Source organism: Hypanus sabinus, chromosome 8, assembly GCF_030144855.1.
Source record: "Hypanus sabinus isolate sHypSab1 chromosome 8, sHypSab1.hap1, whole genome shotgun sequence".
Lineage (NCBI taxonomy): Eukaryota > Metazoa > Chordata > Chondrichthyes > Myliobatiformes > Dasyatidae > Hypanus > Hypanus sabinus.
This window is the reverse complement of record NC_082713.1, coordinates 137,540,744-137,559,764: the sequence shown is the minus strand read 5'-3', so window position 1 is coordinate 137,559,764 and position 19,021 is coordinate 137,540,744. Positions and strand designations below refer to the sequence as shown.

Below are 19,021 nucleotides of genomic sequence, written 5' to 3'. Positions count from 1 at the left end.
TAAAATGAAACATTAGTGGAGTACTTAGTAAAGAGATAAGCGTGTAAGTGCTAGGATCCTCCTGGAACTTACTCATAAAACTTCTGTTGAAGAGAATGTGTAATGCCTTGCTGCAACAAAGGGTAATAGTATCTGACAGGGTAGGAATGAGAGGTGGGGGAAATATTAATTGAAAGAAACCAAAGGGGGCAAATGAAAGAAACTGGTATTTCCTTTACAAACACTTTCTGGTTTTCTCTTTAGTCAGTTGGAAACAAATTTTAGAGCATCTTTTTCCAAAGATCAATTGCAATAATTGGTAATTAAAATGGAGAATTTTTACATAATATTCAGAATCTTCTGAGATTGTGTCCGATATAACTCATGAAATACAGTGAGTTTATGTTTTAAACGTTCATGTCAAATTCTGGATGTGTAGCCTATAAATTCACAGGAATTGTCTGTAATTCAATGAGAGTTCAAATCATCAACCTTCTATTTATGCTGTATCTAAATGGTAGTTTGAAAACTTATTTTTATTCATGAAATTTAGGTATTGTTAGCAAGCTCAGTATTTATAATCTCTCCACATTGTCTCCAAAATTCTTGGATGCTTATGCCACAGAAGGAAGTCATTTGCCCTTTTAAAAAAAGGGCTTTTCAGTACTAAATCTATAGCTTTGTTGATTACAGAACACCATACATTTTGAAATACTTCCTAAATAAGTAATGGGTTACTAACCCACACCAATCTCATTATTCATGCATTCTTTGTGTACTACCACCAGGTATCTCTGAATGGGGTACTGTGCCCTCTCCAAATGTGTAGCCTCATGTTTGTGTGGAATTGAATTTCATTTGACATATTTGCCTTTACCTGATCTAGCAATTGTACAGAGTTTTGGTGAGAGCACAACTTGAGATTTCATCTCTATTTCCAACAAACTATACTCCCCTTGGAGGTGCAAAAGACTGACCTTGTCTGATGGAATCATTGTGCTTGTGGAATGAGGAGAAATTGAATGTTTGACTGAAGCACACCGGAATTTGGGATAAACACTGCGAAGCTTTGGCTGGAGAGTTAACTGGGGGTCTTGTAGTTTCTAAATATGACTGGTTATTTAGAATAGAGATGGGAAGAACTTACTTTACTCTGAGAGCTGAATTTTCTACAGTGAATATTTAATTATTGAGGTGATTATTGGATTACAGCCTCTAAAGGAATCAAATGTTTTGTAGTTCAAATGGGAAATGAGACTTGGCTGTGCCCTTAACTCCAAAGTTCGGGAGGTTAGATGGTGAATTCCTGTTTCTGCTTTATATATTCTTCACATCATACTGGTTCAACTGGTTCTAGAGTTGCAAATAATGTTGGTTCATTGCCTTCTCAAAGGGTAATTATAATTTAATGGATTTGAGACAATCACATTGGTATTTGTATTTTGATGTGAATTTATTGATTTAAATTCCCAACCAGTTATGATGATTGAGCATTACTTTGAATATGTGTTATTAGACCAGTGTTCAAACCTCTAGACTTCTGGTCCACCACCAAAACTACAATGCTATCATCCTGCTAAAATATCTTGTGACAAAAATATGTATGAAAACATTTGCTGTCTTCCAATAAGAGGAAGCTTCTGAATCACAACTGATAGAGGTAGCATGTGCTTTACTGCTGACAAAAATAAAGGTGTGGAGCTTGATTGTAATATATTAACCACCTACTTTTTTTTTGTTCTTTTGTCCTCCAAGAGCTATGTTCAGGGATCACCACAAGGGTTTTAATGAAACCTTTTCTAAACTAGACAAATGTAATGATGGCTGCATAACGATAAGTGATTTCCAGAGTGTACTGAAGGATCATAACTACCAATTGGGACAAGAACAACTCAAACAACTCCTGGTCAGGTATGAGCATAAAATGAATGTCACACAACTTTTGTCCAAGGTGTACCTACATCAAATTGTGTTGATGAATTTGGAGAAGTTATTTGGAAAGACAATCTTCACAAATATTTCATTATTGCAAACATTAGTTTGAAGTTGAAACCAGTTTCCTGAAGGTTCAAAGGTTCATTTATTATCAAAGTATACAACTCTGAAAATCTTCTGCTCTGGGTAGAAGTGAACCCAAGAGAGAAAAGAAAGGCAGCACAATCATCAACCCCAAATCCCTCCTCCCACACAAAAAAAGAACAAAAATGGTACAGGCACATCGATCCCCAAATCCCTCCTCCCACACAAAAAAAGAACAAAAATGGTACAGGCACATCGATCCCCAAATCCCTCCTCCCACACAAAAAAAAACCCAAAAATGGTACAGGCACATCGATCCCCAAATCCCTCCTCCCACACAAAAAAAAACCCAAAAGTGGTACAGGCACATCGATCCCCAAATCCCTCCTCCCACACAAAAAAAAACCCAAAAGTGGTACAGGCACATCGATCCCCAAATCCCTCCTCCCACACAAAAAAAGAACAAAAGTGGTACAGGCACATCGATCCCCAAATCCCTCCTCCCACACAAAAAAAAACCCAAAAGTGGTACAGGCACATCAATCCCCAAATCCCTCCTCCCACTCAAAAAAAGAACAGAAATGGTACAGGCACATCGTTCCCCAAATCCCTCCTCCCACACAAAAAAAGAACAAAAATGGTACAGGCACATCGATCCCCAAATCCCTCCTCCCACTCAAAAAAAGAACAAAAATGGTACAGGCACATCGATCCCCAAATCCCTCCTCCCACACAAAAAAAAACCCAAAAATGTTACAGGCACATCGATCCCCAAATCCCTCCTCCCACACAAAAAAAAACCCAAAAATGGTACAGGCACATCGATCCCCAAATCCCTCCTCCCACACAAAAAAAGAACAAAAATGGTACAGGCACATCGATCCCCAAATCCCTCCTCCCACACAAAAAAAAACCCAAAAGTGGTACAGGCACATCGATCCCCAAATCCCTCCTCCCACTCAAAAAAAGAACAGAAATGGTACAGGCACATCGATCCCCAAATCCCTCCTCCCACACAAAAAAAAACCCAAAAATGGTACAGGCACATCGATCCCCAAATCCCTCCTCCCACACAAAAAAAAACCCAAAAGTGGTACAGGCACATCGATCCCCAAATCCCTCCTCCCACACAAAAAAAAACCCAAAAATGTTACAGGCACATCGATCCCCAAATCCCTCCTCCCACACAAAAAAAAACCCAAAAATGGTACAGGCACATCGATCCCCAAATCCCTCCTCCCACACAAAAAAAAACCCAAAAATGTTACAGGCACATCGATCCCCAAATCCCTCCTCCCACACAAAAAAAAAACCCAAAAATGGTACAGGCACATCGATCCCCAAATCCCTCCTCCCACACAAAAAAAGAACAGAAATGGTACAGGCACATCGATCCCCAAATCCCTCCTCCCACACAAAAAAAAACCCAAAAATGGTACAGGCACATCGATCCCCAAATCCCTCCTCCCACACAAAAAAAAGAACAAAAATGGTACAGGCACATCGATCCCCAAATCCCTCCTCCCACACAAAAAAAACCCCAAAAATGGTACAGGCACATCGATCCCCAAATCCCTCCTCCCACACAAAAAAAAACCCAAAAATGGTACAGGCACATCGATCCCCAAATCCCTCCACCCACACAAAAAAAACCCCAAAAATGGTACAGGCACATCGATCCCCAAATCCCTCCTCCCACACAAAAAAAAACCCAAAAATGGTACAGGCACATCGATCCCCAAATCCCTCCTCCCACACAAAAAAAACAAACAAAAATAGAACAGGCACATCAGACCCCAAAAAACAAGAAAGACTGCAAGGAACTTATTAGACTGAAGGTGGCCTTAATAGTAACTAATGGAATTGTACTAAAATGTGAGAACCTTAACCAACTTATGCATCAGTTTCCTTTATTATTTGTAATGAATGAATGTTTGTTTCAGTGTACACAGCAGCAAGTAAATATGTTTTCTTCTGTCTTGCTCATCTGGTCACTTTTCATCAGTTGCTCAGTTCTTAAAGATAATTCATGGTTCTTATTTCAGTTATATTTGTAAATTGCGGATCATCTTTATACCTCAAAATTATGTTAATGTATCACACACACAGAGCTGGAGGAGCTCAGCAGGTCAGGCAGCATCTATGGAGAGGAATAAACAGTCGATGTTTTGAAACTGTTTATTCCACTCCATAAATGCTGCCTGACCTGCTGAGCTCCTCCAGCACTGTGTGTGTAACTCCAGATTTCCAACATACACAGAATCTCTTGTGTTTATGTTGATGTATGTTGACTTTAAAAAGTATTTGGAAATCATAAAGCAGGGAAGGTTTCTAGTCTGTCCATGCTTTATCTAAAATGGACAGTTTATAAAATATTTTCATGCCCATTTTTTGACAGCCAAGTTTAAATTTTCCAAGCATGTATTACCTAAATCAATAGTGCACTTCTTTTTATTTTGCTGGGAAGAGACAGATAGAGGACGGAGACACATTTAAAATCCAAGCTACTTCTAAGAGACCTGTTTTATCTTAATTGTATGTAACTAGGTGTTGATATACTTGTGACTGCTCCATTCAGTGCCTCCAGGTTGCTGCATTTAATACTGCTCTGCTACCTCTTCATTGCTACTCTGTCTCAGTCTCACTGCTCCAGACAAAGGCCCCTCACTTCACTCATTGCACTTATCCTGGTCCAGAAATGTGCCCGCTTGTATCATGCACTAAAGGAAAATGAATAAAACTACAAGTGCTGGAATCTGAACCAAGAGCAGAATTGCTGGAAGTACTCAGACAACTGAGTAGCATTTATGGAAAGAGAAAGCAGTTAATGTTTCAATTTGAAGTCCCTCCATTATTCTAATGAAGGATCTTCAATCTGAAATGTTAACTGGTTACTCTTTCCACAGATGCTGCTTAACTAACTGAATGCCCCAAGTACTTTATTTTGCTGGTAGATTAGGCCACATGGAGACTTCATAGATTGGCTTGGCCATAGAAGATGGAGGGAAGTGTTAAGGGGTGGTATTCTGGCTGGAGATTGGTGACCAATAGTGTTGGTCAGTGCTGGGACCTTTGTTTACGATATATAATCAGAATCAGACATTATCACTGATGTATATGGCATGTGGATTCTTCTGCTGCAGCTGTACGGTGCAAGGAAGTAAAATTACTGGAAATTACAAAATAAATAATATAAATAAAGATAAGAGTAATATAATTATTTAGATGAAAATGTACTTTGGCTGATTAATGACTTTGCAAACAACGCAAAAAACGTTGTTGTGGATAGTGAGGAAAGTTGTCAAGTGGTTCAGCAGGATGTAGACTAGTTGGAAGTATGGCAATTGGAGTTTAATACATAAAACTGTGTGGTAATGCACTTTGAGAAATAAAATTTAACAGGTAAGTATATAGCAAATGGCAGCATACTGAGAAGGATTAATGTACAGAGTGATATTTGGGTACAAATCCATAACCCCCTGAAACTGGCAACACAAGTAGATTGGATGGTAAAGAATGTGTATGGCATATTTGGCCTAATCAGTCGGTGTGTTGATAAAAGTCGTCATGCTGCAGCTGTGTAAAACATTGGTCTAGCCACATGTAGAGAATTTTGAGAGGGGATGAGTTTATCGGAGATTTATGTTGTGATTTTTTTCTTAGAACAGATGCTTGGAACATGCTATTGGAGCAAGTGCTGGAACCAGACATGATAGCAGTTTTTAAAGGGCATTTAGACAGGCATATGAACAGGCAGGGAATAGAGGGATATAGACTATGTGCAGTTTAAATTGATGTCATGGTCAATACAAACTCTGTACTGTACTGTACTATGTTCTAGTTTATTCAGTAACTAGTATGTACCCTGAGTGCATATGTCACTGATAAAAACTTACAAGTCTCTACCTATCAGTACAGTGCCCATTTATTGTTATAGATTTGACTCCACCAGTATAAGACAACTTGGTTTAGAACTGCGATTTTTCTTAAGATCTTAAGATTGATTCTGTCATGGTCTCTTGAATTCTCATCACTGAGTTCCCATCCCAGGCCTAGCAAAAGGTAGATCTTGATACTTATTTTCAAGTGGGACTCAAGGCCTTGTGTTGGGAGAGCTTCAAAGTCTGGCCCTTGCTCTGATGGGATTTGGAATCCAAGCTTGGCATTAGGCAGGGCAGCTGGGACAGAGAATGTGGGCAGGATACGGCCCAAAGGCTGGAGTTACCCACCAAGATCAAGATTGTTGTATTTAGTTTGGCATTTTTTTTTCAATTTGATCTGTTATTTTAGAACATGGCACATAGAACACTGCAACACAGTACAGGCTCTTTGGCCCACAGTGCTATGCCGACCCTACAATCCATTCCAAGATTAATCTAACCCTTCTCTCTTACATACCTGTGGTAAACTATGTATACCTGTCTGGACATGCCCCTCTGCTGACCTCTCCTGTGGCTCCTCCCACAGACCCCTGTATAAAGGCAATTGGGGCACTGCTCCTCCCTCAGTCTCCGAGATGTCATGCTCCCTTTTTGCTGCTAATAAAAGCCTATTGTTCACTTCCAGTCTCCGAGAGTTATTAATGGTGCATCAATACCCTTCCAATTTTCTTTCATCCATGTGCCTATCTAAGAGTTCTTTAGATGTCCCAATAATGTATCTAATAATATTGTTTAAAAAAAAACTTTCCTCTACCATCCTCCTTATAGATATGCCACCTTAAAATTGTGTCCCCTTGTATCAGCTATTTCCGCTCTGAGAATAGTCTCCAGCTAACCACTCGATCGATGCCTCTTATTATCTTGTACACCTCTATCATTACATTTCATCCTTCTTTGCTTCAAACCCTAGCTCACTGAACCTATCCTTATAATATATGCTCTCTAATCCGGACAGAACCTGGTAAATCTCCTCAGCACCACCTCCTTCCTGTAGTGAGGCAACCAGAACTGGATATTTCAAGTGTGCTCTAACAAGAGCTTTATAAAACTGCAACACAGAAATGGGGTTCTTGAACATAGGTCCTTGACTAATAAAGGTCGACACACCATATGCCTTCTTAAACTCCCTATCAACTTGTGGGGTAACTTTGAGGGGTCTATGCATATGGATCCTAAGATCTCTCAGTGAATCACTTCACACTTTTCCCTAAATGAACTCCGTCTGCTACTTCTCAGCCCAGCTCTGCATCTTGTCAGTATCCTGTTGTAACCTATGACAATCTTCTACACTATTCACAGCTCCACCAATCTTTGTGACATCAGCAAAGTTATTGGCCATTCCACTTACCATTTGCTCATCCAAGTAACTTGTAAAAATCTCAAAGAGCAGGGGTCCTAGAACATATCCCTGTGGAAAACCACTGGTCACTGACCTCTAGGCAGAAAATCTACCATCTCCAGGCAGAAAACCTCCATCTCCAACCACACTCTGCCTTCTCTGGACAAGCCAAATCTGAATCCATACAGCCAGTTTCCCTGGATCTCATTTTACAAATACTTCTTTTTAACTACTTTCATCTATTTTCTATACTGCAAAGAAATTATATTTTATCAATTGGAATGGATATTCTTCCTGTCCTTCAAGACCTGGAGCAAGGAGATTTCCTTGTTCTTGCAGTACCTAATCCAGTTATATCCAAAGAGACACACCCAATAATGCAGGTTTGTCAAATTATTTTGATGAGCTTGACTCTTTTTTTTAAAAAAAACTATTATAGACAAGACATCAGCATCAACTAGCTGAAGTCTTGATTTTTCAAGAGTGCTTCATCTCTTTACCATGCATGAAGATAGAACCAAACAAATATTAGTTAGTACATGCTGTAAAATTGTTTTGGAAAACAGATCAATTGAAGGAGAATGATAGTACTTTGTATTTAATGATATGCAGTGAAAGTGTATTTAATGTCGAATAAACTCTTCTTGGGCTTCCAGCCAGGTACAGGTATTGATTATAACTGATGTTTCGGTGACCAACTCTACCTAGAGTTGGTCATTAAAATGTCAGTTATAATTGATATCTGTACCCGGTTGGAAGCCCGAGAAGAGTTTGTTTGTCATATAGGCTGGGAAAGCGCTAGATCCTTAGTGTACATTTAAAGTATTTAAAGTTCCCTTTATATAATTTTTAAAACTCCATTAATTTCAGAGAAATTTAAATGTATGTTAAATGTTTTTCAGTTTGTAATTTAATCACTCAAGAACTGAATGTAAAGTCAATGTTTTTATCGAAAGTACCGCAAAATCATGGTGTGTGACAGGATCATGTGTTTACTGAACATTAATCATGATTTGTGTTTAATATTGCAAGTCATAATATGGAATAGTGATGCAAACATAATGAAAATAATCAATGAAATAGGTACTTCAGAATTAAAGACTGTTGGCTGCTAAACATGTAGAGATTTGACACGTAGTCTCGGAGCCGATGCTCAGCAAATGGACTGATAGAGGCTTTTTCCCAGGGCTGAAGTGGCTGGCACAAGAGGGCACAGTTTTAAGGTGCTTGGAAGGAGGTAAAGAGGTGATGTCAGGGGTAAGTTTTTTTACGCAGTGGGTGGTGACTGCGTGGAATGGGCTGCTAGCGACTGCTGCTGGGGTCTTTTAAGTGGCTCCTGGATTGGTACATAGAGCTTAGAAAAATAGATGGCTATAGGTAACCCTGGGTAATTTCTAAAGTAAGTACATGTTTGGTATAGCATTCTGGGCCAAAGGGCCTGTATTGTGCTGTAGGTTTTCTATGTTTCTATGATATGTTCCAGTTAAGTTTCTGGAAATTTACTGAAATAGTGGGGGGAAAAGGGTGCTGGAATAGCTGAGTGCTCTTTTAAAAATCGCTCTATTACTCTTTTCCACTGTCTCATTTTTCATAATCCTATCACCCTGCCTCAGGTTGGAAATTCCACTGTATAACAGCAAGTTTTCATATTCTCATCTCTTGCGGGCCATTGAGGGTATTGAAGACAAGTCTTTAAAGTGTGGGTCAAAACTTACGTTGATTCCACATGAAAACATTGAAACCCCATCTCCAGAAAAAGTGATCACTAGACTAAAGGGGGTTGTCCTCAAATCCTATGGGGCATTGTTTAAGGTAAGTATTTTTTTTTTCATTTTAACACTCAGGATAGGTGTAATGTAAGTAAGATAGGGTTCAGATGGTTCTGTTGTGTACTTACATTTTAGTAATATTCGAGTAATTGTTTGTGTGTGTGTGTATGTATATAAATTTGATTAAGTATTCTTGTTGTTTTAAATAATTATTGATTATATGTAAAAGTAAGTGAATTGCATTTGTCATCACACCACCATGTGAAACATGCTTAAAGTAAACATGAAGTTAGACCCACATTCTGAGACACCAGTAACCTCCTTTGAGTTAATTTAATATTTTGATGTTAGAAAACATAACATTGGTTACGAGGTATTTTATAACTGAACACAAGACTGCTTTTGACCTGTTGAGGCGCAACGTGATGTTCGAACTGAAAGAAAACATGGCCAGTAAAAAATGCAGCTCAGCACATACAGAGATGGTTGAGTTTAAAAAAAACATTACAGCATATTTTCTTTGGAAGGGACGACACGATCGTGTTTTTAAAACAAAAAGTCAGAAAATGGAAGGATTCACAGGTTCATAAAGTGTGAGAGCTGGGTGATAATCATAAAAGAAGGCAGAAATAGCTGTCTACATTGGAACGGCTGACAAATTTGATTACACAACAGGCATTCAATGATATTTTCAAGCAGCTGAAATAGCCCATCAGAAACGAGTACCAATTGTTGCGTGCAATGGGTTTAAAGGCATACAGTTTGCTTCAAAATTTGACTGTTGCAACCAAACATCCAAAATGAGCTTTGCTAATATTGTCAAAGTAATGCAGGAACATTTAGAATCAAAAGTCATTGTTGATTGCAGAATGCTTTATGTTTCATGAAAGTAATCAAGAAGAAGGGGAGTCCATTTCAGTGTATGTGGCTGAATTGGAGAGGTTGAGCATCGTCAGTTCAGTAATGGTCTTAATGATGCACTGAGAGCACAATTTGTTTGTGGAAACTTACAATAAAGCATTCAGAAATGTCTCCTAACTGAAGCACAACTTACATTTAATGGAGCAGTTGAAATTACTGTTTCAATGAAAACCACAGACAGCGATACAATTGAGTTGCAGTCAGGAATGAAAGTCAGTGTGAAGAAAATTGCAGCGTCTTTATGGAGGCTTCCCTAGCCAAACAAATTGTGTTATCATTGTGGCAGGGGCTCACATATACCAGACAAATGCAGGACTAAGGGAGAAGCTTGTAGAAAATGCAACAAAGCAGGACACATACAAAGAACGTGTTGGGCAGACAAAAATAGATTGAATGCTCAGGGAAGAGAAAGGGCTAAAAAGTCAAGTTGCCATTTCAAAAAGAGCACTAATCTGCATGCTGCTGATGAAAAAATGATAAGAGTGACACAGGGCTATCTAGTCTTGAGATCTATAGTGTAAGAATTAACAATAGACCAGCAATATGGCTTATGCTAGAAGCAAATGGCAAATAAGTTAAAATGGAATTAGACAATGGTTCAGCTGTTTCCGTCATTCCACAAAACTAGTTTGAATAGTATTTCAAAGAAACTGAAGCCTGCAAATATCCAACTAAGAAAAGATAGCTCCTGCGGGAATGACATTCCTGACAGTGTTAAATGACAGCCCACAAGCCACATTGAACTTGAAAGTGGTAAAAACAGGAGGACCAGTATAATGGGGATGTTAGCATTAGCTGAGACAGCTACAAGTTGATTGGAAATCTATTCACCATGTGCATGACACATCCCTTGCAATGAAGCCAAATAAAAGTGAACTAAGAAAGGTACTGGATGATGCCGCAACTGTCTCGTTGACGTACATCATGAACCATTGTCAAACAGAAGACTAACATGCATTGGTGCCAACTTCTGTGCCTCTGGTTCAAAAGCTTGGACCAAGGAAAGACCATGCTGCTCAGAGGAATCATAAATGTGACGAAAGCAGTGGCCTGACTACAACAGTTTTTGTAGGCAATGTTTCTGAGAAAGCTTCTAATATGTTAATCGGGCAGTTACTTGCGAAATATGGCTTGGTTTTAAGATGGAAGAGAGTTCAAGCAGCATCAGGAAAGTTGCAAGCATTCTGCTTTTGTGAGTATGAAGTACTCAGTATGCATTAAGGTTATGGCATGAAACTTTAAGTGGGAGACTGAAAAACTGTTTGTAAAGGTAGATGCAAAGACCAAATCCCAGCTGGATGAATGGAAGACCAAAAAGAAATGAGTTAATGAAAATACAAAAGCTCATTAGATGTGGACGAGGAAACCAAGAGGAGAGATCAGATCGCAAAAGGGGCAATAGAGGGATTAATAAGAGAATACTCCAGTGAACTAGATACACCTTTCCAAGATCAAAATGCACAAACTAGAAGAAAAAAGGAAGGAGAAGAAAGGTGTCCAGAGCTGTTGGAACCACGTCCTACAACCCCAGAATCAAATGTTTTCACAGCCACACATTTCACCTGCCAAGCAGAGTGACTCCCCCTTGTCAGGAAAGACTTCATCCCACCAGAATAAGAAATCCTCCACAGCAATTAAATCTTTATGTGTGAATGGGACTATTTAAAATTTACAATACTGTGGATGTATGTGTATATGTAGTAGTTGTATAATATAGTGTACTGTGTATATAGATGAGATGCATTCTCTATTGAATTAGAGTTTATAGCTAATCAGGGAGGAGTATTATGTATTTAATATTTTGGTAATATTTGAGTAATCTTGTATATAGTTTGATTAAGTATTCTTGTTCATTTACATAATTACAGGTTATTTGTAAAAATATGTGAATTGCATACTTCATCACATTATTATGTGAAACGTGCATGTCTCACTTAAAGTTTGACTCGTATTCCTGGACTCTCGTATCTTCCTTTGAATTAGTTTAAAGTTTTGAAGTTACAAAACACTACAGACTCCACCCTGTAAAACCTCAAAAGCAGAGAAGCATTAGATTTTATCTGGAGAAATTTAAGAGCAAAGAAGCAAGGATTTGAGATAAAGAGAGTGTGGGGGGGGGGGGGGTGGAATAAAATTAAGGGAAAAGAGTGGGTTTTGGAATACTGTAGATAGTTCAAGGGGGAAACACCAAAATTGAAAAATTGGGCTTCTCTTAAATTCTGTACGATATGTGCAAGTGCATATCAGTAACATTCTAAGATAAATCATAATACACCACAAGCAGAAATATACAAGACAGAAAACAGAGAAAATTTTCAGGAGCAGAAGATGTTAATGAATCATAAAGAACAGCTAATAACATGTGTGGACCATAATATTGAAGGACCAATTGATTTCCAAGCTATTTATCAAAAAAAGAATTACAGGTGCACACTTTTGCTTGTCCTTAAAGCAATTGTCTTCTGTTTTCTAATTATTCATCTTGTGTTAGCTGTAGGTGAATAATTTTCGACAAAGTTGAACATAAAATAGATTAGCATAAGCAATGTTTCCACAAACTTTTCAGACTAATTGCTGTGCTTACTTTCTTCAAAGTTATTTTAGCATGTGATCAACTACACAAAAAACTATTTGCCATGATTCATTTCAAAGGCTAAATTTGAATTTGAGATAAAGAAATGTGGGAAATATACTTAAAACATCAAAATCATTGGAACTTTCTGAAGCCTGTTCATAGGGTAACCAGCAACACTTAGAATACTGTTGATTATTTGGGGAATCTCCAACAACTCTTGATAAAATCTCCTGGATACTGCATCAGTGCAACTCCCTGCTCCCATGTGAAGTACTTCTATTCTGTTCTGTAACTTCGCCCCTAGACTTCTATCTTCCAACCCCTCTTTATGTTCTTTAAAACCATTGCTATGCTGAAACCGTCATTCATCCTGATGGGTTATTGTGTGGCATCTGAATCACAATGCTCGAAATAAATGCCATGCTTCATTAAATCTGGGGTACTATATAAATGCAAGTTATTGTTCTTCCATGACTAACAATTCTTTGTATGACACAAACCATCACAATTCTGCGCACCTGGGCTGGATTCTGCTTGACTAGAATCATGTCCCACTTGTGGCTCTGTTGTTCAAATTACACTGCAAACATTGCTGATGTGGTCACTCTGTGAAACTGGTCCACAAGTGGTGACTGGATGGTTTCTAGCAGAAGCTAGTTTCTGAGATCTGATATTGAAACACTTGTTTATGGTTTCCAAATTACTCTCATAATCAGAGAAATTTAGAGCCATTTGATGTAAGTAATCAAAATAATAGTAAATGGTTAATACATATTGTATTTAATTAAACATTACTATTAATTAAAATATACAAAAAAGATGACTTTTCAGTGAAGGATGATAACTCTATTCGAATAAATTCTATGCACTCCTTCCAGCTGTTGTAAAACTGAGGGGGTTTCTGCAGCCAGTCCCTTGGCTCAGTAAATTATGCAAAGTCCCATGACTCTATGCGTTGCCCTGTTGCTTCGGATTGCAAGTGTATTCTCTAGTTCTGCATAGATGCAGTATGATCTGGCCCATTGTTTCTCGATTATTTTCTTTTTCTTCCTCCATAGAGAAATGGCAAACTCCACACTATCTCTCTCATTACTTAGATCATTTGAAATTTGAGGAAGTAGGAGATGAGAGGCAGGTATTCATGCTTGATTCTGGTCTGTATAAAATTTTATGCACTTACTATAATGTAGGTCATTATCATTGTAGGAACCCATCATCCTCAGTAACTTAATCAATGAAGGTATATAAAGGTATATGAAACTGAAATAGGCAATTCGAACTAAAATTTTGCTTGTTCCTTGCCAAAGATGTTTTAATACAAAACTAAACTAACTACTCCAAATCCTCCCATGCAGATCTTCAAAAACTCAGAGATTTTTGTTGCTCATTAATATTTTGTATGAAGAATTCATCTTTGATCTTTGCTGTTTTGTTTCCTTAGGCTTTTAAATCATTTGATAAATACGGAAATGGAAAGATCAACTCGCTGGCATTCCGCCATGTACTGAATAATGTATGCTTCAGGATGACAGACAGGGAGTTCAATTACCTCCTCAGCAAATTGAAATTAGACTCTGACTACATGGTGGACTGGGTTGATTTCCTACAGACCTCCACCATTTACAATTATAAGGTCAGCATAGTTAGTTTAATTTTTTTTTCTCTGCAACTATTCAGTCCTTATCTGACCACAAACAAGAGAAAATCTGCAGGTGCTGGAAATCCGAGACACACACAAAATACTGAAGGAACTCAGCAGGGCAGGCAGCATCTATGGAAAAAAGTACAGTCGACGTTTTGGGCCAAAACCCTTTGGCAGGACTGGAGAAAAAAAGCTAGAGTAGATTTAAAAGGTGGGGGAGTGGAGAAAGACCCACCAGGTGATCAGTGAAACCTGGAGGGGAAGGGATGCAGTAAAGAGCTGGGAAATTGATTGGTGAGATGAGGTGAGAGAGGGAAAAGAGGATGGGAAATGGAGAAGGAGGGGGAGAGTGGTAGTACTGGAAGTTTGTGAAATCGAGGTTCATGTCTTCAGGCTACCCAAAAGGAATATAAAGTATTGTTCCTCCAACCTAAGCATGGCCTCATCACAACAGTGGAGGAGGCCACGGATGGACATATCAGAATGGAAATGGGAATTAAAATGGGTGGCCATGGGAGATCCCGCATGTTCTGACAGATGGAGTGTAGATTCATAGTGAAGTGGCCTCCCAATCTACATTGTACAAGATGTACAAGGGGCCACACTGGGAGCATCAAACACAGTAACTGACCTCAACAGACTCACAGATAAAGTATTGCCTCACCTAGGACTGTTTAGGGCCCTGGATGGTAGTGAGGGAGGAGGTGTAGTGGCAGGTGTAGCACTTGTTCCACTGGCAAGGATAAGTGTCGGGAGGGAGATCAGTGGAGTGTGATAAAAGGACAAGGGAGTTGCTTAGGGAGCGATCCCTATGGAAAGCAGAAAGTGGGAGAGGGGGAAAGATGTGCTTGGTGGTGGGATCCCATGGAGGTGGTGGAACTTTTGGAGAATTATGTGCTGGATGCAGAGGCTGTTGGGGTGGTAGATTAGGACCGAGGAACCCTATCCCCAGTAGGGTGGCGAGAGGATGGTGTACAAGCAGATGTGAGTGAAATAGAAGGGATGTGGTTGAGGGCAGCATTGATGGTGGACAAAAGGAAACAACTTTCATTGAAAAAGGAGGACATTTCCTTCATTCTAGAATGAAAAGCCTCATACTGAGAGCAGCTACAGTGGAGACAGAGGAATTGAGAAAAGGGGTTGGCCTTTTTACAAAGCAGTAAGGAGATTTCACCTATCACCTGGTGGTTCTCTTTCCCCTCACCCCAACTTTTAAATTTACTCTTTAGTTTTTTTTCTGCAGTCCTGCTGAAGGTTTTTGGCCTGAAGCATCAATCGTACTTTGTTCAATAGATGCTGCCTAGCCTGTTGAGTTCCTCTAGCATTTTGTGTGTGTTGCTCAGTCCTTATCTGAATTTTGTTTCAATCAGCACATATAATGTCCCTCTTGTTTCTTATCATATGGAAGCTACTTAATAGGAGGCATAAATAAAATATAAAGGTATAGAAAAGATTGTTGTGATCAGAATGGTGCAACTTGCATTGAAATATTAACTTAGACATACAAGAACTAAAGAAACAAGTTTCCAATGTAAATTGAATCTTAAAAAGTCCTGTTCTGCCTTCCAGTTTGGTCATCTAGCTTTGTAACAAAGGCATGTTCATATGCCATGAACTTTGGCTTCGAAGAACACAAGGAAATTAATCAATCAAGTTTGGGGTATGAACTTGCGGGGCCATGTTAAAATCATAGCTCGGTTATAATGACTAACAATTGAAAATGATTCTTAGTTCACTGTATTACTCAGCTGATTATGAAACATTTGTATTGTTAACTGTTTATTGTATTAAAGTTCTATAGAGCTGATGAGGGTGTTTAGATATGGACCCATATCTGAGGTCTCTGACCTCTCTGTTCATAGGTATTATTTTCACAATGTTAGGATATATGAGAAACAACCAGACACAATGTCCAAATTGAAACTTAACTTTGGTTTGTACAGAACTGCATATGTAGTCAATGTTGTGGGATCCATTTTCCATATTTGGTAACTAGCATAGAAATGATTAGGTGACAGAATCACTTAACACAAATGGAATACAATTTACTGATTTATTTATTTAGAGACACATCATGGAACAGGCCCTTGCGGGAAAACGAGCCACAACGCCTAGCAACTTACCTATTTAACCCTAGTGTAATCACAGGACAATTCACAATGTTCAATTAACTTGCTAACCAGTATGTCTTTGCGCTGTGGAAGGAAACTGGAGCACCTAGAGAAAACCCATACACTCACAGGAAGGAAGTACAAACTTTTTACAAAGAATGCCGGAATTGAACTCCAAATTCCAATGCTCCGAGCTGTAACAGCACTGCACTAACCACTACATTGCCGTAGTTATTTGGTTGAATCTTGACATGCTGTATATGGAAGAGACTTGCAGATAGTAGATTACCAATTAGTGGGATGTGGATTCCACAGAACAGATGATGTGTATTTTTTTGTACATGAAAAATTAATTTGCAATTTGAAGAGTGTGTATGGATGTAATGTTATGGAATTGAGTTCATTACAGGCAAAAGCGGAATATGTTGGAATACTCAGTAGGTTAGGTAGCAAAATGGAGAGAAAAATCATTGGACTTTACAATGATCTTTCATCGAATCTATTTTATGCTAGGTTATTGATCTGAAGTCATGAAATAGTCTTTTTTGTTGGTTTTCATGTAATTACTTTTGGATTCACACAAATAATAGTAGTAGAGTTCTGTTACTAATATCTACAGACTTCAGCATTCAGACTCAGACCCTGTGTTGTCAAACTGATGTGTTCCATTTGGTTAGAAGACTAACCACTCTTCAGAAACATACAGAGAATGCAGGACAAACTCAGCAAGTCGGGCAACATCTGTGCCGGGGAATAACTAGTCAATATTTTTGGGCTGGGACCTTTAAATAGGACTGGAAAGGAAGGGGGCAGATGCCAAAATAAGAAGCTGGGAGGAGGGGGAGCAGAACAAGCTGGACGGTTATAGGTAAGACCAGGTGGGTGGATGGAGGAGGGGAAATGAAGTAAGAAGCCAGAAGGTGATAGGTACAAGGGGTAAAGGCTGAAGAAAAATGAATCTAATACGAGAGGACAGTGGACCATAAAAGAAAGGGAACAAGGAGTGGAACCAGGGAAGGCGCGAGGCAAGTGAGAAGGGAAGGGGTAAGAGGATAACCAGAATAGGAAATGAAAAAGCAGATAAGGAAGAGAAGGGGAATTACTGGAGGTTAGAGAAATTGATGAACGTGCCAGTAAATTGGAGGCTACTGAAAAGGAATATGAGGTGTTCTCCTCCAGTCTATGTCGGCCTCATCATTGGCAATAGAGAAGACCAGGGGCAGACATGTCAGAATGGGAATGGGAAGTAGAATGAAATGGATAACCATCAGGAGATCTTGCCTTTTGCAGTGGACAAAGTGAAAGTGCTCAACCAAAATGGTTCTCCATTCTGTGCTGTGTCTCACCAATGCAGATGAGGCCACCCCATCAGCACTAGATATAATAGATTACACTGACAGATTTACAGGTCAAGAACAGTTTGGGCCCTAAATGATGGTGAGGGAGGAGATGTAGGGGCAGGTGTAATATGTCACACTTGCAGGGATAAGTGCCAGGGGAGAGATCAGTGGGGAGGGATGAGTGGATAAGTGAGTCATGTGAGAGCAATCCCTATGAAAATGGAGGAAAACAGATCGCACACAAAATCTGGAGGAACTCAGCAGGCCAGGCAGCATCTATAGAAAAGAGTACTGTCGACATTTTGGGCCGAGAGAAGGGTTTTAGCCCAAAATGTCAACTGTTTATTCATGCCCATAGTTGCTTCCTGGCCTGCTGAATTCCTCCAACATTTTGTGTGTGTTGCTTGGATTTCCACCATCTGCATATTTTCTCTTGTTGACGATGGAGGATGTTGTCAGTATGAAAACTTGTTTGCAAAAGGATTTTGTGATGGTCACACCTAGCAATGCTGTCATGGGCTGATCATCTGCAGTGGGTGACAAGAACAAGGTAAAATAAGTTTGTGTACTATCTGTCACAGACACAGTCTGAAAGTTTCTTGACTTAGCGTGCTTTGTGAAGATCATCATTATCCCATTCCAGAGTATGTTTTGAGCCCTTACTACTTTCAGTGCTACCAAGTATTGTTCAACATAGTTCCATCACTACATCATCAGCTGAGGGAAAGTAGCAAGTGGTAATTAGGAGGAAGTGTTCTTGCGCCTGTCTGACCTGATGTTATGATTTGTTATGGGGTTGGTAGTTAATGTTGAGGACTTCCTGGGTTACTCATTACCACTATGCAACTACCTCTGTTGAGTCCAACCTGCCGGTGGGGTAAACATGCATAGGGATCTTGATGGAAGAGTCTGACATGTTTTCTGGAAGAAGTGATTTGTGGAGTATGACAACGTCTCACAACAGCTCAACCAATCAGTTGGACAACTCTGCCAGTTTAGACCTTTGAGTTGTCTAGATTTGGTATCCAGCTCATGCTGTGTTATGGTTAACTGGTTTCAGTATAACCCAGGAACACTTCTTTCCCTCTGCCATCCGATTCCTAAATGGACATCGAACCCATGAACACTACCTCACTTTTTGAAATTATTTCTGTTCTGGCAATATTTTTAATTTAACAATTTAATATATATATAAACTTACTGTTACTCTGTTTTATCATGTATTTCAGTGTACCGCTGCCGTAAAGTTAACAAATTTCACGACATATGGTGATGATATTAAACCTGCTTCTGATATTTGAGATAAAGAACCTTAGAACATTTTAAATCCCGACCAGATTCTAGTACATCACATTCCAAAATGCATTTTCTAACTGATCTCTTTA

At 39.1% G+C, this 19,021-nt stretch overlaps 1 protein-coding gene across 3 annotated transcripts in view; it reads left to right on the top strand.

Annotated features, from left to right (window-relative positions):
* Nucleotides 1–19,021, top strand: part of efcab6 (EF-hand calcium binding domain 6) — a 95,569-nt gene that overhangs the window by 63,316 nt on the left and 13,232 nt on the right. For 2 of the 3 annotated variants that reach the window (XM_059977950.1, XM_059977949.1), the window contains exons 24-26: nucleotides 1,735–1,890; nucleotides 8,892–9,090; nucleotides 13,985–14,176. In XM_059977950.1, the coding sequence (XP_059833933.1) occupies nucleotides 1,735–1,890; nucleotides 8,892–9,090; nucleotides 13,985–14,176 (547 nt within the window). The remainder of the gene's footprint in view (nucleotides 1–1,734; nucleotides 1,891–8,891; nucleotides 9,091–13,984; nucleotides 14,177–19,021) is intronic. The other variant, XM_059977951.1, reaches the window with a different exon arrangement.